This window comes from Ammospiza nelsoni, chromosome 1, assembly GCF_027579445.1.
Source record: "Ammospiza nelsoni isolate bAmmNel1 chromosome 1, bAmmNel1.pri, whole genome shotgun sequence".
Lineage (NCBI taxonomy): Eukaryota > Metazoa > Chordata > Aves > Passeriformes > Passerellidae > Ammospiza > Ammospiza nelsoni.
Window position 1 is genome coordinate 66,620,225 of NC_080633.1, and position 21,181 is coordinate 66,641,405.

Here is a 21,181-nt window from a genome sequence, read left to right on the forward strand (position 1 = left end):
CAGCAGTGTGTGCCTGCAGCCCAGAAAGCCAAACATGTCCTAGGCTGCATCCAAAGCAGCATGGCCAGCAGGCTGGGAGAGGTGACTCTGCCCCTCTGCTCTGATGACAACCCACCTGCAGTGCTGCATCCAGCTCTGGGCCCCCAATATAAGAAGGACATGGAACTGCTGGAGCAAGTTCAGAGGAGGCTACAAAAATGCTCAGAGGGCTGGAGTACCTCTCCTATGAAGATAGGCTGAGAGAGCTGGGGTTGTTCAGCCTGGAGAGACAAGGGTTCTGGACTGACCTTGTAGCATCCTTCCAGTACCTAATGGGGGCCTACAAGAGAGCTGGAGAAGGACTTTTTACATGGGCATGTAGGGATAGGACAAGGGGGAATGGCTGTACACTGAGACAGGGTGGATTTAGATTAGATATTAGGCAGAAATTCTTTACTGTGAGGGTGGTGAGGCACTGGAACTAGTTGCCTAAAAAAGCTATGGATGCCCTGGAAGTGCTCAAGGCCAGGTTTGGATTAGCCTCTGAGACCTCTGGTCTAGCAGAAGGTATCCCTGACCATGGCAGGGAGGTTGTAACTAGATGACTTTAAAGGTTCATTCGAGCCCAAACCATTCTATGATCTCATGAAACTGAGTGGCAGCACCACAGGAAGAGGACAGAGCCCATCCCTGAGAAAGGACAGTCATGGGACAGGGCTAAACTGTTGAGAGAGGAAAGGACACAAGGGCAGGAAGGGGACATCACAGGGTAACTGCTGCATCATTTCCACTGACAGCGGAGAGGTGTTTTCACATATTTAAGGTAGGGACATATCCATGCAGTAGTGATCAAACATATTCTTAGAGGTTAATGCATGGTTAAATTCTTTGCTACGTACAGTCAGCTCCTGCTGAATCTCTGCCTAAATTCTGCTGTGTGGGCTATGGTACTTTCTTCCTTCTCATGTCCAAGTCTCACCTTTGAACTTTATTTTACCTGGCAGTCACCTGGCAGTCACCTCTGATGTTTTATTTCAGTAAAGGAAACATGCATATTTTGTTTCAGAAAATATAATGTTGTTTTCTTGTACTTCTATTTCAGCAAGCTATGTGCGAGTGGTCAAATCCTTTGAATTCCAGAAAACCAATTCCCATAGCCCCATGTTCCACCCAGTTGACTTGAGGTAGAATCAATTAATCTGTCAACAGTTCTTAAATCATCACAAAGTTACCATGCCAATTAATGAGGAGGAGGGAGGGGAGAGAAAAAAAGGTAAAAAGAAGACAGATTCCCATTTTTGCTCAGCAAGCCTGAGCTGCCAGCATGGCGAAGCAGATAGGAATCTGAATTTCTAAAACAATTTTCTGCCTTTCACTCCATGGTGCTTCTAGTAGTTATTGTGTTGAAATGATCTCCTCCTTTTCTTGCTCATCACTCTCAAGGAAGTGATTCTCATAGGAAGCTCAAGTGAATGTTGAGAATTGAAGCTTAAAATGAGACTTCCCTTCCAAAAGTACCTCTGGATCAGACACTAAATATGCCATTTTTATTAACTGTGCCTTCTGTACACCCTAGAGAAATGTAAGAATACAAAGGACCAAGGAGAAAGTTCATTATTATTTTTGTAATAGAAATACATATATTTTAGAATGTATAGAGCACTCAAAGTTTCTCCCTTGCATTAGTATTAGCAACTTGCATTTTAATAAATTGCTTACAATAAATACTTTTTAAAAAATGCTAGGGGGAAAAATCCCTCGGGCTTCACTACAGCTGTGAGTAATACAGGTGGAAATTTCTGTACAAATCCTAAGTACACTGTGGCTTAGCTGGTAGCTTTATTTCTAAGATCATAGAATGGTGTGGATTGGCAGGGGACCTTGAAGATTGCCCAGTTCCAACCCCCTTGCCATGGGCAGGGACACCTTCCACTAGACCAGGATGCTCAGAGTCCCATTCAGCCTGGCTTTGAACACCTCCAGGGATGGGGCATCCACAACTTCCCTGGGCAACCTATCCAGTGCCTAACCAGCATCACAGAAAAGATTTTTTCCCCCTATTATCTAATCTCTTTCCATTTGAAGCCGTTTCCCTTTTTCCATGCTCTTGTAAATAGACTCTACCCATCTCTCATGAAAGTTCCCTTTAGGTAGTGGAAGGCTGCTCTAAGGTCAGCCTGGAGCCTTCTCTTTTCCAGGCTGACAGCTCCAGCTCTCCCAGCCTGGGTTCACAGGAGACGTGCTCCAGCCCTCTGAGCATCACAGAGCATCCAGCCCCGCACTCACTCCAGCAGCTCTCTGGCCTTCCTGTGCTGGGACCAGCACTGCAGGTGGGGTCTCACCAGAGCACCAAATACATATCCTATATATAATTACTACTAGCAGTAATTATAATAGGGACTGTCCAAAGAGGATCTCCCGAATCATGGGGCCACCTTCAGGAATCCTGTGACGCGGCTCTCGTCACCGGGCTCAGCTCCCGTTTCGCAGCGTTCCCTTTCCAGCAGGGCGCTGTCCCCTCTCCCCGCAGAGCTGTTTATCCACAGCCTCTCCGCTCCGCCGGGGACTCCCTGGCAGCCGTGCCCGCGGCCGGGAGGGCGGTGCCGGCGGCGGGCCCGCCCCAGCCCGGGCCCGGCCCGCGCCCGTCGCCCCGGTGACGGGGCAGAGCGGCCCGGCCGAGGGAGGCGGCGGGCGGGCCGGGGGCTCGGCGCCATCGAGCTGGCTCCGCCCGCGGCGCCGCGGTGAGTGAGGGGCGGCGGGGACGGCAGCCCGAGAACCCTCCTCGGACCGAGCTGGTGAGCGCCGGTGCCCCGGGGGCTGGGCCTTCCTGGGGTCCCCTCAGCACGCAGGAGGTGCGGGTTTGGGCTGGAGCGGCAGCCCGCAGAGCTCCGTTCCTAAAGGGGAGGGTGCTGCCGGCCCGCAGCGTGCTCCGGGGGCTGGGGTCGGTGTGCGGTGAGCTGGCGTGGGGGGGAGCTGCCCCGCTCAGTGCTGGGCTGCGGGAGCGTGGGTGCGGAGCTGCGGGGACAGGGAACCTGCGGGGACAGGCACCCTGCCTGCTTTGGCTTCGGTGGGGTAGAGCCGGGCCCTGGCGGCCTGAGAGCTCCGCGGTTAATGAGAGGAGGTAGGTGAAGCTTTATTGGGAGAAGCGGGGTGAAAGTGGCAGGCCGGGCGGTGCCGAGTTTCACAGCCGGAGTGAGCGGCTGGAGCGCCGCGCTCCCCTCGGCGCTGTGAGTGCTGAGGAAGGGACTGGCGCACTCGGGAGGCGAATGGATGTCACCTGGTGGAACTGGAATGGAAACGAGCATTTGTTTCCATTCTCAAGACGGAGAGGGGATCTCATTAGTGCGCATAATTACCTCAAAAGCAGGTGCCAAGAGGATGGTGCCAGAGTCTTTCATGGTGTTTGGCGACAGGGTGAGGAGCAATGGCCATAAACTGAAACACAGGAAGTTCCACCTCAACATGAACATTTTTCACACTGAGGGTGGCAGAGCACTGGAACAGGCTGCCCAGGGAGGTGGTGGAGTCTCCCTCTCTGGAGACATTCAAAACACACCTGGATGTGTTCCTGTGTCACCTGCTCTAGGTCACCCTGCCTTGGCAGGGGGTTTGGATCTCCAGAGGTCCCTTCCGACCACAACGATTCTGTGTTTTATTGAAACTTACAGTGGTGCAGATGCTGAAAGATGAGTGGTTCATATTCCTTCTGGATGCTGCCCCAAACTGGAGACTTGAAGTTCCAGCAGCACTGAAACCACTGTTATCCTGAAACTTGCTGTACTGCATGGTGGGAAGGGGTTTCATGTGGGTAGGAAGTGGTAGCCTTGCTGGCATGGTGGTAATCTGCTGAAAAAGTTGGTGTGAATGACTGTGGTTTGAAACCAAAGTTAGTTTGGAACAAAACAGGGGGAAATACTTAGAGCAAACTGGAGTTCTTAATTTGATGTATCCCATCCTTAATGCCTGATATACACAAGTGGAACAATATACTAGATTTTTAAGGGACTTTAAAAAAAATTTAGGCCATCTATTTCAAAGCACCAGTATTTATTGTCAACGTTACTGACTTCTTTCTTGCAGCTCAGTGTCATGTTTTTAAATAACTGCTGGTATTTGATTAGAGTAATGGATTTGAGGTTAATCTCAAGAACTGGAGCCACCTGTCATGGGACCTGATTACTGGCAGCTTTAGTAATATACATTCACTACCAAGAGGGTTCTTGTAGCAAAATTTGTTTGCTGTTTTGTGGTTGGATTTGGTTTTGGGTTTGTTGTTTTTGTTTGTTTGTTTTTTTTTTTACTTTTAAAATCAGTATCAGCATGCGTTCTGTCCTGTGTAATACTGCCAGTTCTGATCATTGAGAACAGTACTGTGCCATGCAAATGGTTTTGGTGATTTCTTCAGTTACTGTAAACAGGGTAAAATTTGGTTGTGAGTGTTTTGCTTCTCTGGGTGGGAGCTCTTATTGGGTCATACATCCTAGTTCCTAATTATTTGAGACTAGTTTGTTTAGGATGCAATTGTAGAACTCTTGGTAAAGCCTAGTATTTGTATATAAGAAATGTAGGTGATTTGTTGCTATTCATTACGTTTTGAAATGTAATCCAGATATCTAAAATAATATAAAATTGCTGCTAGTGCTCAAGACACCAGTAATACAGTAAAAATGATGATTTGTTTCAATTCTCTAGTACTTGTCCCGGTTCCCTAAATTTACACAAATTAAGAATTCTGTCAAGCTATTTTATTTTGTCCTCTATTTGTCCCTGGCTTTAATCTTTCCTTAATCCTGTGTAAAGAGATTATGTGCAGTATGTCATTAAGAGTAACAACAAGCTGTTGTTTAGACTAGGATTTCTCTTGTCTGTTTGGTACCTGTTATGACAATTTTACATTTTAGAGCTTTACATCACTACAATAATATCATATAAGCAGGCCACTCCAAAGGCTTATTTTAACCAGAAAAGCTAGACTGAGCCCTTGCTTTTCCTCAGGTTAGTACCAAAGACAAAACTGAACTGCAGATTTGAAAAAGAAAATATAGAGAGACCGCTGAGGAAAAAATCAGACACCCGAGCTGGGTATGAGTGGTGAAAATTACAAAGTATGCAGAAGTCTGTTGTAGTGAAATGTGAATCTCTGGGCCATTTATGTTCTAATCATCATGCTCTGTAATTCCAAAACATGTCAGTGTGGGGTAGGTGTGATGGTACACAGACATTGTTGTCAGGGTATGTGGTTTTCACACCTTGTTTTGTGCATTTCCATTGAGTGGATTTGACACTTCCACTTGGTCGTTGAAGGAATGCACCAACTTTTCTGTACTTTACTTGATCAAGTGTTTTTGTACCCTAAAAGTTAAAGTATACAGCAGAAAAGGAGTAAGGTAATAAAATATATTACAGAACAGACAAAATGAATAATTGGGTCTGTGTTGTATTACACAGAATTTCTGGAGGGAAGGAAGAATTTATGTGAAGTTGTTTTGATTGCACATGCCCAAATATTATAATTGGACAAAAGGAATAATTGTTAAAGCTGGTGATTAATATATACTCCAACAAAAATTACTTGGAAAGCTGATAGGATTTAGGCACCAAAATTAGAGGATTTAAAGGTCAAAATTTGAGGTTGTGTCTAGATCTTGTTCTGTTTATTGCAGATACAAGTTTTTCTCACGTTGTTTTTGGTACACTTTGTTAGAGAGCAAAAACTTGAGCATGAAATGCGTGCAAATTCTCCAACTTCTTAATGTAACTCTAGGAGTTCAAGCTGGGGCCATCTGTAGCAGATATTGCTAAATTCCCTCACAAACAACATACCTTAAACAATGCTCAGTGATATTTGTTGAACCAGAGAAACACAAGCAGACAAAACTTGTTACATTTCACTTCACATGATACACCTGTGTACACCCATACACAAAATGCAAACACAGTTTATCATTACTGACCCTTTAGGTGTGATGCTGTATTGTAAAATGGGTATAAGGATACCCTCAAGGTTTTTGTGTTGGTTTGTTTTTTTAATATATACCTAGAGCTAACCATTGACAACTTGCAAGATGTGTATGCAGAGTGTATCTTAACTTGGAATCAATACACTTGATCATCTGCTTATTACCAGAGTCAACAAATAGCCTTGTTGTAAAAAGGTATTATTGATGGTATTAAAGACTAGAGTGCGTGCAGGCATTCTGGGGAGTAAGATATAAAGCTGAACTCTGAGAAAAACAATTTGCTTAAATATGTGGAAGTCCAATTTAAAATCTCATCATAATTTGAGATGCCTATGTCACTTTTTGTTAAAAATGATTTTTAGCTTTTTTCAGAATATGCTATTAACCAGAAATCTTATTTCACTGTAGCTGTGGCTTTAGGGAAGGGGAGGTGTAGATGGGTGTAGAAAAAAATCTTGTTTGTAACTTTCTCTGACAAAATGAAGGTTGCCTGGTGCAAAGATTATAAATTGAGATGTCCACTAGGCCAGTGGCATCTTGACCGGTGATGTGAGATTTCTTTTCTGCTAACAGAAGCAACAGGGAGTAACGCTCTGTGTTGTAATTTAGAGAAAGCAGCATTTCAACCCAGAACAACTTAGAAACATTGGTCTATTGTCCAGGCAGCTGTTTCCTTTACATAGCAGGCTGGTCTGCTTGAGAATGTATATTTCACATTCCTTGAGAGGCCAGTTTTGTTGTTACTTTGCCAGGCCTGTAAATCTCAAGCCTGAATCTTGTTATCAGCTGAATCAGAGTTTCTTAATCTGTTTGAACAGACCAGACTGTAGCTAATTTTGGTATAAGGATAAGGACTAGAGAGTTGCATGCTGAGTTCTCAATCTCCTATAAAGGTAGACTGATAGTGTGTTCCCATTGATTTGAGTTTTATTTTGTGTTTTCAGACAGCAGAGGCAAAAGATAGAGAATGCTATTATTCAGTTAGCATTCAATGTTTGTGTATTAGCATTTGGGTTACAGGGAGCAAATTGTACAATAAGAGGTTGTTAGTTATTCCTACTCCAGCATAAATGGGTGACTCTTCTGAGTTTGTGTGTTTAACATCAGGCATCTGAAGCATTGGTGACAGATAGTATTGTGTGTAGTGGAAGCTGGGGTTCAGATTCAAACTTGGATTGGGATTCAAATTAATATTTGCATGGATTCAAATATGGTGATTCAGCATTGTTCAATATGGATTCTTTTCCAAATGACAGTTCAGATTTAATCTTCCATACCAGTGCATGTAAGCTCTATGCTTCTCTCTCCGAGCCTTGTAAAACTGAAGAATAAACTTAACTCTTCAGCCATTACCATGCCTAAGAATTATGTGAACTTCAGAGCAAGATGTCCATTTATAACAAATCAATTTATGTGGGTGAAAAATGTAGTGGTTATCTTGCTGCTCCACCTTATTTCCTCACTAACTTTTAAGCATAGGAAGCCTGCTTGTATTACCAATCCCAAACACAGTATTCAGACCCTAAGTTTGCCATGGCACCCTGTGCAAAAATTGTGTCCTTATGTTTTCCAGAACTTCAGCCATGCCTTTGTAATAGTTCAGGAAGCTGCTGCTGTCTACAAATTCAGAGTAAGGGCTTCTATCAGAATACACCAGCTTTATAAACACTTTGCTGGTTCTAGGGAATTATGACAGTAACCTCAACTCTCCAGTCTCTGCTTACTCTAACCCTAATTGTACAGTAGGTACCTTCTGTGGTTTGAAAAATTTAAAGGAGCTAATTGCATTTACGTCCATTTAAAAAGCACATATGTGTTGTTGTTATCTTATTGTATTTCATATTTCTGGAGTCCCATCTTAAAGTCCATACCTTCTTGATGGTCCTATTATGCAGCTCCTCTCTGCAGCACAGTTCCTCATGGCTTCCATAGGGGCTCCTTCTGGGCTCTCGACCCAACCCCCTTTTATCCCAGAGCCCTTCATGAGCTACAGCTGCTACCCAACCAAGGATCCCACAGCTGTAGCTCATCCAGAGCAACAGGACCCACCTATCTAATACATAGGACTCTCACTACATATATATATTCACAAGGACTCCTTTATAACAATACATATATTCAGGCCCCTACATTTCCCCCCTTTTCTTTTAACAATTATACAATTACAATATACGTATCTGTCCCAGCTCCCAGGCTGCCACAGCTCTCGGCTGTCCTATCTTCCACTGTCCCAGCTCTCCGGCTGCCACAGCTCTCGGCTGTCCTATCTTCCACAGCTCTTCAGGCTGCTACACCTATCTTCCACAGCTCTTCAGGCTGCTACAGCTCTCAGGCTGTCCTATTTTCCACAGCTCTTCAGGCTGCATACCTATCTTCCACAGCTCTTCAGGCTGCTACAGCTCTCAGGCTGTCCTATTTTCCACAGCTCTCGGCTGTCCGGAGGATTCCATACCTAATACATATATTCAGGCCCCTACATTTCCCCCCTTTTCTTTTAACAATTTCTCCATTACACAGTTACAATATCCATATCTGTCCCAGCTCTCAGGCTGCCACAGCTCTCAGCTGTCCTATCTTCCACTGTCCCAGCTCTCCGGCTGCCACAGCTCTCGGCTGTCCGGGGGATTCCATACCTTCTCCTTGGCTGCATGTTCTTTATCACGTCGGGGTCACCAATTGTTGTTGTTATCTTATTGTATTTCATATTTCTGGAGTCCCATCTTAAAGTCCATACCTTCTTGCCGGTCCTATTATGCAGCTCCTCTCTGCAGCACAGTTCCTCATGGCTTCCATAGGGGCTCCTCCTGGGCTCTCGACCCAACCCCCTTTTATCCCAGAGCCCTTCATGAGCTACAGCTGCTACCCAACCAAGGATCCCACAGCTGTAGCTCATCCAGAGCAACAGGACCCACCTATCTAATACATAGGACTCTCACTACATATATATATTCACAAGGACTCCTTTATAACAATACATATATTCAGGCCCCTACACATATGGTTTTGGAGGGTGCTATTGCTTGATACAAGTAGTAGTGTGTCTCTTTTCTAAAATACTGTAAAACTACCTAGTCTTTTTTTTTTGTTTTCTTTTTAGGGATCTGTGTGAGGATGACCATGTTCTTCTGTCTCCCATTCCTCGTAACTGGATCTCAAAGCAGCTATAGTTTGGAAGAGAGCAGTGAATATCCTGCTGAGTTATGAGAAACATTCACCAACATAAAACAGTCTGGAACAAGATTTCTCTTGAGAAAATCAAAGAGCACAGAACCCTTTAATAAAACAGAATATATTTACCATTTCATAAGCTTTTGGCTGTCTGAGTCGTAAAAAAATGAATCGTTACACAATTATGAAACAACTGGGTGATGGCACCTATGGCAGCGTGTTGATGGGGAGGAGCAATGAGTCAGGAGAACTTGTGGCTATCAAAAGGTATGTAGCATCTCAGTTCAGTAAAGGTGTTTGCAAAATCTTAGATTTTCAATTTTGACTTTATTGTTGTCTTCCATTTGTATAGAATTGAAAAAAGTCGCTTTTTAAAAGGAAATTAACATAACAAAATTATTTTAATTAAGATGTTTAACAAGGTGATTGTGAGTCAGATTTCTGGTAACTGATCAATAGAGAGGCACATCAGTTTAATTTACTGGTTTACATTGGCTTGTAAAATTGCATGCTGCTTTTGTTCAGTTTGAACATGTTTCCTTCTAAAAATGTCAGGTCAGCACCAAGGGAGAAGCAAAAGTGAATGGGATTAATCAGGGAGTTTATTTATATGAATTGCAGGAATAGTGATCTTAACAGGTAGATTTGAAATCCCATCCCAGCCCCCCATATCTTTGTAAGTACTGCATTAAGTTTCAGGTGTTGCTACAGTGATAAACAACACAACAATCTGGTTAGGTAAATAAAGGCTGTTACCCTGGCTCTAATAAACTTGTGTTCTGTGTAATCAAGAGTACTGTCACACTTGCCTTAAAAGATGATTATGAAACAAGAAAAATTCTACTCAAGGTGTGGGGAATTCCCCTTGTATTCCTAGAGAATTGCAAGCAGGATATAGAGTGTAAGTTGAAATACCAGAAATTGTAACTTGCTCGGACTTTTTCTCTCATTTATGAATCTACTGCAGTAAGATAATTGTAATATAATTGACTGACCTTTTTCTTTAAGAATTACTGAGAATTTCATGTTTCACCATCTCTTGCTGGTACTATTACTGAAGTTAATATTAATCTAAGCTAAAGAAAGAATCTCCAATTGATTATTTTAATTATTATTAGCAAAAGGAACATTTTGTGGGAAGTGGTTCATTTTGTGATTTCAGGATTTGGAATTCTGTAGTGTGATTTTTAAGTTTGGGACTTGACTGGGTACAGTTTTGCTTGAAGATACTTTTATTTTAAATTATGGGTTTAAATATCTTCACTTTAGGTGCTAGAACTTTGCCAAAACACAGCAATGACATTCACAACTTCATCCCAAGATCTGAGCAACACCAAATGTCCACATTTGGATTTATGCAGGACTTACAAATAAATGTATTACACTGTTATATATAACAATTAGTTTAGAGGCTATGATGTTGCCTGAAAAAAATGAAACCTTTTTTAATTAATATATTGAAACAGATTTTTAAAATGACCAGTCAAGTCAGATGCTTAATTATAATAGAAAGCAGTCCAGATATTTTGCAAATTTCAAATTTTTTTTTTCCCCCAGGATATGCAACTTGGGCATAAAGACATCATTTTCCATGATATATGTACAGTGTCATTGTTGCATGCTTTATTATTAAAAGCACAATTCAAATGACCCAAAGAGGGTTTATGTCCCTTTTACTTTAGAGTTACATGGTCTCTGTACTCTTCTAAAAATATGTTTCAGTGTTTGATGATTAATCCCTGTAAAGTTTTAGCAATTCTAAGCATTGACTTTGTTTTTAATTATATTGCTGATGGGTATGCTAGAATGTTTTTAATTGAGTTCAAAATATAGATAATGCTAGTCTTGGAAAATATAATTTAGATTTTCTAATTCTAAAAGCATTGTGTACTGTTCACTGAAAATACTTTATCTTGGACTTTATTTCAGAATGAAAAGAAAATTCTATTCATGGGATGAATGTATGAATTTGAGAGAAGTCAAGGTAAAGTGGTGAACATGCCACATTTAAAAATAAATGTCTGGTTAGGCTTGCATGAAGGAAAAGGGCAGCTACCCTCACAGTGTCCAAGTGAGGCCAGACTCTGTGAACTCCTTAAATGCTGACAGATTCCACAAAACTGTGGGGTGCTGGCACTCCTGGAGGTCCTGCTGATTTGTGGAGTATCCCACTATTCTCAAGCAGTGTCCATGTCTCATAGCCAAGCCTCTTACCTTTGAGAAAGGAAAAGAAATTGATTTTGGATGTGTTTATTTCTGTGGTTTACTGTCCTCTTCTTTAATTTTACTTCCAGATTTCTAGCTGTGTTCATTCCATATACCTTGTGTTTGGGGCATCTGTAGAAAGCACTGGGAGTTTTGGCTAGCCAAGTGATAGAATAACACTTGAAAACCTGGGCATAAATTCCAAATAATTCCATGTTTTGGGCATCTGATTTTCTGCATATACAAAACTCCGTACTAAAGGGCTTTTGATTTAACTTATTGGAGACTTCATACAAATCAGTATGTCCAAAATGAGCATCTGTAAGAGAATCCTTCTTCATGAAAGTTTCATGCCAAAAATAAGGGGAAAAATTATGCAGGTTTTCTTGTTCAGTACAGTGAGCAAGAGCTCTTACAGCTTCAGATTTGCCTTTTGTTGTAGGGAATTAGGTTTTTGTGCTAATCTTTACTCCAGCTCTGAGGTAATCCCTAGAAATAGGTTTAAACTACTATTAATATAGTTGTTGCTTTTAATTAGAGGTTCATTTAAACTTTTGGGTTGTTTTTCTTTAGAACAGATTGCAAGATAAATAATGGGGTATCATATGAATTTGTTGTGTGGATTCTGTGCTAGAAACTGAGATGGTAAAAATTTAGCTCTGGTAAGGAATCAAGGTCACTGTGGGGTTATCTGAAGCTGTATTTTGCTCTGTTGCAGTCTCTGAAGAAGCTAAACCATGCCAATGTAATAAAATTGAAGGAAGTCATACGAGAAAATGACCACCTTTATTTTGTGTTTGAGTACATGAAGGAAAATCTCTATCAGCTAATGAAGGATAGGTATGTCTTTTTTCACAGAAAAGCAGTGTGCTATCATGCTCTATTTAATGATTCTCACACTGCTTTGAAGAACACTTTGGGATGTCTGGTTTTGGCTCCTCCGGTAGTGCCATTGGCATGAACAGGATTTGCTGCACCCGATTATTTGAGGGTAGAGTTCTGCTTTGCTCTGTTACAACGCTGCATATTGTAATGCTTTGGAAATAAGTTTGATCACCTGTTAACAGGAGAGTTGGCATGCCTTTGTGTAGAACCATGAGAGAAATTTCAAATAGTCGTGTTATGGGTTTTTTTCTTCATTAGCCTTCATTTTAATTTATGAAGGATTGGCTGAACATTGTTCATGCTACTTTTCCTCGTGGGTTTGACTTAAGGTGGGGATGGTGCATGGATGCATCTTTGTAAGAATGGCCTAACATGGGCTAACTCTGATGTTGCAATCTTGGACAAACAGTAACATAGCAAGGCTTGCAAGGTGGTCTTCAGAGTAGGACCTGCCTTTTCAATAACATTTTCTTTTGATGAATTGTTTTGCCTTTGGTGTGGGTTTCCTTCAGATTTTGTCATGCACTTGTATCTCCTAATGTGCCAAGCCCTGGGTTGACATCCTGAGGTAGCTGCTGGTGACATGACCACAATGTTACTCTGCAGCTGAGCAGAACTGCTCTTAGCAGGGCTCCCTTAAGGGCACTGCTGGGTAATGCACCTGCCTGTGCTGCACTGTGCCAGCTCTGCCTTGCTACAGCACTGTGCATTCCACACCCACCTGGTCCAGCACACTGCTGGCCAGCCAGCTTCTACAGAGACAGCACCATGAACATCTCAGCACAGAAGTCCTGCTGCTGCACTTGAAGTGGTTGAGATTAAGGCCCAAGGGAGTTTTGAAATGAGAGTTGCATCTCTCTTGCTTTGACTTGATGGGTGTGTTTTCTTGTGTTCATGATGTGTTAGGCAAAATAAAGAAACATATATGTTCTGAAGGCACATTATTTTTCTGAATTATGTACATTTTTACCCTGTTTCTTCACAGAAACAAATTTTTCCCTGAGTCAGTCATCAGAAACATGATGTATCAGATATTGCAAGGCCTGGCTTTCATCCACAAACATGGTAGGTTTCCTACTAGAGTTTAACTGTGTAGCACTTTTTTTAGAAAATAAGATCATGCACAGAAATAACATGAATCAAATAACCTAGTGAGGGCTATTAATCATCTCTGATAAAATCATGGTTACCTGTTTCAAGTGTGGTGCAGTTTTAAACTTTGCCTGAAGTTACTCTTTGTTTTCCCATAAATGGATTTTCCTCTTTCTCTTGGAAAGCACTGGATGTTGTTAATACACTGTGCAGTAGTTTTTTCTACTTTACTTAGTAGATGAATGAACAAACTAAAGAAATTTATATGCTTGCCTGTACTAATCACTTCGGCATCCTCAAAAAGATCTAATTGAGGAGCATTAATACCTAAGTACTCTTTTGTTGAGATACTATAACTAACATGATACTCTACATATAAAAAAATACTAAAATAACTTGTTCACTAAGAAATTCAAAGAGTATCCTTATCAAATACAACCTGGATTTACATATTTTAGTAAATTGGATGTTTCTAGGAATTACAGGAAGAGTCTAAATAAGAGCTCTGAGGTGTGCTCACAACAATAAAAAGTTTCACAGTGTTTGCAAAACTCCTAAAGCTCATGTTTAATATCTGTCTGTGAACTGTATTGCATTTAAAAAGGTAATAATTCACTCTCATGCTCAACTTTTTGATTTTGTAGTTCTTCTTCACATCACAATGGTATCCTTAAAACTTTCCAAAGACAATAAAACATTAGCTGAAAACAAAATGTGTTCCTAGTGAGGTTTGATTTGCTTTTAATGTACCCTGAAGAGGCCTGTTGGTGAATTAAATTAATAATTGCTTAGTAGTGTCAAATACCCAGAAATTGACATTTTCTTGTCCTTCTAATCAGGATCATTTACTGTTTGTTAGCATCCTCCTTTCCTACATCATTTCTCTGCAAAATAAATTAGAAAATTAGATTTTTTTAAAAGCTTCTAATTTTAAGTTACAATATTAATATCTTGATTTGACCACAAGTGTATAAGGGAATAACAGGTATGATAAATTTGAACATTTACATTTCACTGTAATAATTTCAACGAATTTCTTACAGTTGTTTTCAATTCATGCAGAAATTCAGTGCTTTATTCTAGCAAGTGGATTTCAATCAAATTAATGGATAACATAACAAATTGTGTGTTCCAATTAAACAGCAGAATTGATTTGCTTAGTGACTTAACCATTGCCCAAATATAGAGATCGTCAAGCCAACAGCAAACACTGAAGAAGCTTTATGTGCCTGCATTACTAATATAAGCATTTCTGAGCAGGATTTGGATATCCTGTAAATGTCTGTATCTCCAAATCGTTGTCACAATGATAAATAACTAGCTAAAAATCATTCAAGCAATTTTATTAATCAAGCAAGTGTGTCAGGTGCTCAATTTTCCATTATCCAAAACTGATAAAGTAAAAGATTTCATTCTGAAACTGGTTTTAACTTGATGTTGCTGCCAGCCAATTCATTTTCCTTAGTGTGCTAATGACAGTTTACATTTGTTAATTTAAGAACACTTGGTGTAATAATCATTGGAGGGAAAATGTGTGCATTTGTTGGGGGAGGGTTCCAATTATTTTATGTTGAATTAAAAAAAATAAAAAGAAAAAAGACTGAAAACCACTATATTATTCCAAAACATCCCAAAGTAAATACTGGATTACTCTTATTAGAAATTGCTCCTTAAGAAGTGATTCTATGATAATTTGCAGTTCTTTTCTGTTTGGTCTTCTACAGGATTTTTTCATAGGGATATGAAGCCTGAAAACCTTCTCTGTAGTGGACCAGAACTTGTGAAAATTGCAGATTTTGGGTTGGCTAGAGAACTAAGATCTCAGCCACCTTACACAGATTATGTTTCTACCAGGTGGTAAGTATATCAAGAATTTAATGCATTATCTTAACTAATTACCCTCCTATTACCATTCTTATATAACTTATTTATTCTTTCCCTCCATCCTCACAGGTACCGTGCTCCTGAAGTTTTGCTGAGATCGTCTGTCTATAGCTCACCTATTGATATATGGGCAGTTGGCAGCATAATGGCTGAGTTATACACACTCAGACCTCTTTTCCCAGGCACAAGTGAAGTAGATGAAATCTTCAAAATTTGCCAAGTCCTAGGGACTCCAAAGAAGGTGAGGCTTTAAAAACCTCACACCATTTTATTACAAAAAAAAAAAATCAAATTATTATAAAATATTCAGTGTTATCTTTCAGAACATACATATTGAATTATTGTTTCAGTAAGTTTCCTGCAGACTTAGTGTTTTCTCAACTGTATTTCTTTCCAGCTTCCATTAAGGCATGTAATGCTAGTCTTTCATTGTATATTAGCATCTGTTGTATATCATACCATTATATGAAGCCTTGATCTCCTCTGATGGAAACCAGATAAAATTGTTTAATTTTGTTATTTAAAGCTATTTATAATGGAAAGCAAATCAGAATTCTCCTTGGATTTAATTTACCAGAGCCAATTTGCTTTCACTTCCCAAAAGTGTAATTCTTCTGTGCTGGCACACAGAATTTGGAGCTTGTAAAAGTTACCATAAATAAGACAAATTATGCTTTTCTTATTTTTAAAGTATAAAACCATTTAATCTCAAACACAGATGTCTCATAAATATTATTAGCAATAAGAAGTAATTGAGGGAAAATGTGCAGTATTTTAGAGAGGAAACAACTCTTTTCACTTATTTTCTGTATGAGCTAAATACTTTTTAAAATTATAAGGAAAGTTTTGGTAGTGCATATAAAAATGGATGCAATTATATTCAGTTTAAAAGTTGTTTTAATAAATGGATGGGAGAATATGCAAGAAAAGAATAAGGTTGCTTTCAAAATTTCAAATTAACTGAAAAAAAAGACCATATGCTATTAAATATTTTTGTAGGCTAAAGTAAGAAATGGCAGATACATATGAGCATTTTATGGGTGCAAATAGAACTGGAGGAGTAACTGACCAAACACAGTCCACCTAGATCTGAACAACCTAAGGGTGAAGAGAGACACATCAGTTTCATTAGTGTTCTACCTGTATAAAATACAATGTAATTCTTGTCCAGTAAAGAAGCTGCTGTCAATAGAGTAGTAAGGAACAGAAAACTTAAAACAGAAATAGATTAAGCTTAGCCAGGAACGTGCAGAGCTTGAAGTGGTGGGAGAACATCCAAGAGAACATTCTGAGAAACAGGTGCAAACTCATGACAGAGCAAAGAGGAAAAGGTCAGGTGGAGAGTTATGGATGATATGTTGTGGAAGTGAAAATTGAATCAGGAGGACACAGTGAAAATTGGTATGATGTGTAAAACAGTATGACAGAGTTGTGCCTCAGGAATAATGTGCAGATAGGAGCAGTATTTTAAGACTTGAGTTTTCAAATGCAGATGTGAACTTTCTTAAGCAGATCACAAATCTAGGATAGTAAGAGGAACATTTTGATGTTTATGAAGACTGTCTGAAAGACAGCACCATGCTGGCTTCTGGAACATTTTCAATATACAGCATAAACAAGCTCTGAAATGCAAGGAGATCAGAGAGAGGTTTTCACTGTGTGCAGTAGCACAGAAGCATTGAGCTGATTGCTGTAGTTTTTCTCTCACCTTACAAGGAGCTAACAGAAGCAAATGTGACTGTTTAGAGTCTGTCATTCCCTGACTAGAAAGCTTAGTGCTTGGGAAAGCACGGACCACTACAAGCTGAATATTCCAGAAAAAATTGTAGGCTCCTTTAAAGGCCCCAAGAGTTAAGGACATTTTAAGTCAGCCTGCTTGAATCAGGAAACTATAATTAATTACTTTGTGTCATCTGCTGGGCAGACTTGGGAATTTTCTCTCCTTACAACAGTGCTAAGGCATTCTTCAAGGAGATTACTTTGCAAAAGGAGTACTTAAATAGTATGATAGGAATTACCACAACAAATAATGCACTTGTTACAAGTACTTATATTCTGAAAAATATAAGTAGTTATTTTAATAGTCTGATTTTGCAGATAGTTTTACAAATATTTTTTTTTCAGACATTCATTTTCATTTATGCTGTTATCCCACAATAGTGAATTACAGGAATTATGCCCAGAAGCTATCTTCATTCCATTTTACCTTCCTTTGCTTAAGTCCATAACAACATACCAATGACTTTTGTGAATCTGGGTTTTAAATAGTGGCAAGTAACCTTTTTGTTTTATTTTATAAATTAAGTTGCTTTATTTATTTTTTAAATAAATTAAATTGCACCATTCAAGTATTGCCAGTGGTGGTGCACTTGTCCTGTGAGAATTTAATGAAAAAATTGATGACAACCTCAATAGCAGAGATTAATGAAATGCCTTTTCATTAGCTGAAGGTTGGCAATGGCACTTTAAATTATTGCAAATTAATTTTTTTTAATAGAAGTGTATTTTTCATTTTGCTCTTGTACTGTTTTCACCTTATCCCTATGCTTCATCAGTTTAACATGCAGCCCTTGGTACTTTGTTGTAAACTGTTCCTTTATTTCTAGCAGACAGAATGCCACAGACTCAATAAAGAAGGGCAATGCAGTGAAGGAGGGAAGTTTTTCTCCATTGATTTAAATGAACAAACTGAGGTTTGTTCTGAGGTTTTTTCTCTGAGGTGAAAGAGGAAGTCACTTGAAATCTTGAAACTTATCTTAAACAGATGTGGTTTATAATTATATTTGAGTTTTTTATTACCATGGACTGTGCTAACAGAGCTAAAACTGTTGTACTTTAAAAGATGAGTAATGGCTATCATGGTAATTTAAGACCAAATTGTATCAAATCAGTCCAATTCTCCCTGTAGCAGTGCGAAAAGCGTGGTGGACAGAGGAAGAGCACAAATGTTATACCTTGTCTTCAGTAAGGTATGCCGTCTTCTGATGCCGTCCCTCATAACATTCTCAGCAGCATATTTCTATACAAATTGCAGGATGAGAGCATACCTGTTTGGAAAGAGGTGTCCAGACAGTAAGCTTCACTGTCTCTTATTCAAAAGATTCATTGAATAAAACTTGAGTGGTTCTGCCTCTGATTAAATTTTTAAAATTGTATTGAAGGCTGTCTGATGGAGTAGATTTTGCTGCTTAAGCTAGTAGATGGCAGGCAGAGAAGAATTATGTTAGAAAAGAAGACTGGAATTTAGAAGGATTTTTTTTTTTTATGTATGGAATTAGAGATGTAGCTTTAAAGAAATTTTTTCAGTAGTGCACAGAACGCTGTACTTAGGCAGGAGTAATAAGCTACATGAATAGCTGTGGATCACCATCCAGCTAACACATCTGTAGGAGAGGCCATAGGAACTATTTAGTGACAAATACCATACCAATTTGTAGAAAAAGGAGTATTGCCCATTAACATGTGAACTAATCTTTCTGTTTCTCTTGCTATATTATATCCAGTTTAGAGTTTTCAAGACAAAAAAAATCAAGAGTCTAGAGAGGAAATAAAACTTTAAAAGCCTAGACCTTAGGAATTGTTTGGGTTTTTTTAGCCTGTACAAACAAAGACTGGAAGAAATTAAAAGAAATACACCTTCCAATGTTTAAAAAGGCCACTCTAGAGGGAAGAATCAGATAGTCCTTCTTGGTATCCATGGATGACAGGACATTCAACAATGGTAATTTATTTTTGTACGAGAAACCTCCATTTTCCTAATCATGAGGAGATTACTCTCTGGAGTAATCTGTAGAATCTGGCTGGGGATTGCCAGAAATTGGAAGCTTTTTGAGACTTAACACCTGTCAGGAAGGAACAAGGGTGTGGAGTAAAGGTCTGTTGAGATCTTGGATAATGTTGTAGCTCTGTATTACAAGAATGCAGTTATCAAGCAATGAAGGACTTCAAGGTTTACTTTTAGAAAGTTAAACACTTTTTTAAAAAGTGTTTATTTGGTGATCATGTTTTTTTATTGTTGCAATACTGATCTGGTTGTAACCATACTAAGTCTGGTTGTAACTTAATCATCGACTGTCATAATGGTGGATCAGTGCTATATTGTATAGGCTGCATCATGGTTATACAGCTGGGACATGGTGAATGGAGGGGCCTTGCCTCTGCTATTTCCATAAAGAGGGCATGCTGAAGTCAGTGCTGGGCTCATTTCTGTGGCAGATGGGATGTGGCATTCCTGGTACTGCTGCACTCTGGTCTCCTTCAGATAGGATGTGTCCATGGTGATGGTTCCACCTGTAGCTACAGGAGACCTCAGGAGGACTGTCATTGGAGATTGATGCTGCATTCACCAGTGTTGTAATAATTGTCACGGAAAACAGGAATGCTTGTTTTTGACCATAAAGGAAGGAGCCATGCAGACCAAACATGACTCAAGCTGCCTTAAATTTTATCTAAATACATCTTTGTTCTTTTTTGGTGCTGATTTTTCTTTCCTTTGAAACAGAGTGACTGGACAGAAGGATACCACCTTGCTTCTGCCATGAATTTCCGTTTCCCACAATGTGTCCCTATAAGCCTAAAAACTCTCATCCCAAATGCAAGCAATGAAGCAATACAGCTTATGAGTGATATGCTGAACTGGAATCCAAAGAAGAGACCTACAGCAAGTCAGGTGTGAGCACATCAATGATTAAGTATAAGACTGAATTTTCTTGCATTTTAAAAAATTGTAGATACAGAGACCAATTGATTGTCATAATAGTGATGGCCACAAATGTCTCCTCATTTTGAACAGTTTGATGGGAATGAGACTAAGTGATGAGAAGAGAAAGTTCTAAACCTGGCTCAGCAGACATCAGAAACTCTTCAGTTATTTCTGCAATATTGTCTTCTGTACTGTGTATCTTAAATTCTCTCTGTATAGGATAGAGAAATAGCTGAGGTGCAAATGTTTCAATTGTGCCTGTCATCACTTTGCCACTTTTGTTTTCCTCCCCATCTGTACAAAGGGAGGTACCAAAAAGTTTGAAAACTTTGTTTTTTGTGAAGCCACAGATGGAATGCAGAATGGAAGACCTAAGGCTTATTTTTACTTGGAATATAAGTTGTATGAAGTGATAAAGAAAGACCTTTGTGAAGAACATGCCAATAGGTCACAAAGATCACAATTTTTGTCCAAATTAATTTTCAAAACACATATTTCAAGGACCAAAGATGGTACATTCTGTGGATTTTTTTTACTATTCTTACCTAATGTAATCCTATTTAGAACATATAAAAGAGGAATACAATTGAGAAAGAAATGACATATTGCAAGTTACCCTAGGTCGATGTACTGCAAGTGATTCAGAAGCAGTTAAGCAGATGGTACCAAATAAAGCAAACATTCCTCTCCACTTTATAAAGCATGTCTATTGTACAGAGATGGAGATCTATCTGTGGTCTAGTACTATGTACCTCTACACAAAACACTCTATGGTGCTTTATAAAAAAGCAAATAACCAGCTTTTACCCAGGTGAGTTATCGAGGAAGCAGCTGCAGCAGATGTGTAATCCACAGTCAAAAGGAAGAGTTTAATGCATATACATGGCAGTGTGTTCAAAGGCAGCTATTCTTGAGTGCAGCTGAGGCAAAACATGCATTTGAGAACTAACAAAGAGTAGGATCCTATCCAGAAGGATTAACAGAGTGGGTTGTTTTGATATAGTGGGAGGTGTGTTACTAAGGTGTGTCCGAGCTCTGCATCTAACAGAGGACATGGAAAGGTCAGAGGAAAGGATCAAATGAACATCTGCCTTAAGACAGACACTATATTTTCTTAATAAACACCATGAAGGCACAGCAGGCATAGTGAATGTATTTTAAAGGAAAGGAAAAGCTGGTGATAAGAAAAATGGGGGAGAAACCTTGCTCATTAACATTCTCTAATTGTAGAATCCATACACCATCTCACTTCTGGAGCTTTTGTTGTTGTTAGTTTTGTTTAGTTTTTAATTTAAAAACTCAGGCT

General features: G+C 39.5%; 1 protein-coding gene across 2 annotated transcripts in view; it reads left to right on the forward strand.

The window, feature by feature from the left end:
- Positions 1 to 2,639: 2,639 nt before the first annotated feature.
- MAK (male germ cell associated kinase) overlaps positions 2,640 to 21,181 on the forward strand; it is a 35,867-nt gene continuing 17,325 nt past the window's right edge. For both annotated transcript variants that reach the window (XM_059488680.1, XM_059488689.1), the window contains exons 1-8: positions 2,640 to 2,774; positions 9,037 to 9,374; positions 11,037 to 11,091; positions 12,031 to 12,152; positions 13,183 to 13,262; positions 15,014 to 15,146; positions 15,243 to 15,414; positions 19,675 to 19,842. In XM_059488680.1, coding sequence (XP_059344663.1) covers positions 9,274 to 9,374; positions 11,037 to 11,091; positions 12,031 to 12,152; positions 13,183 to 13,262; positions 15,014 to 15,146; positions 15,243 to 15,414; positions 19,675 to 19,842 — 831 coding nt within the window. In that variant the 5' untranslated portion in view covers positions 2,640 to 2,774; positions 9,037 to 9,273. The remainder of the gene's footprint in view (positions 2,775 to 9,036; positions 9,375 to 11,036; positions 11,092 to 12,030; positions 12,153 to 13,182; positions 13,263 to 15,013; positions 15,147 to 15,242; positions 15,415 to 19,674; positions 19,843 to 21,181) is intronic.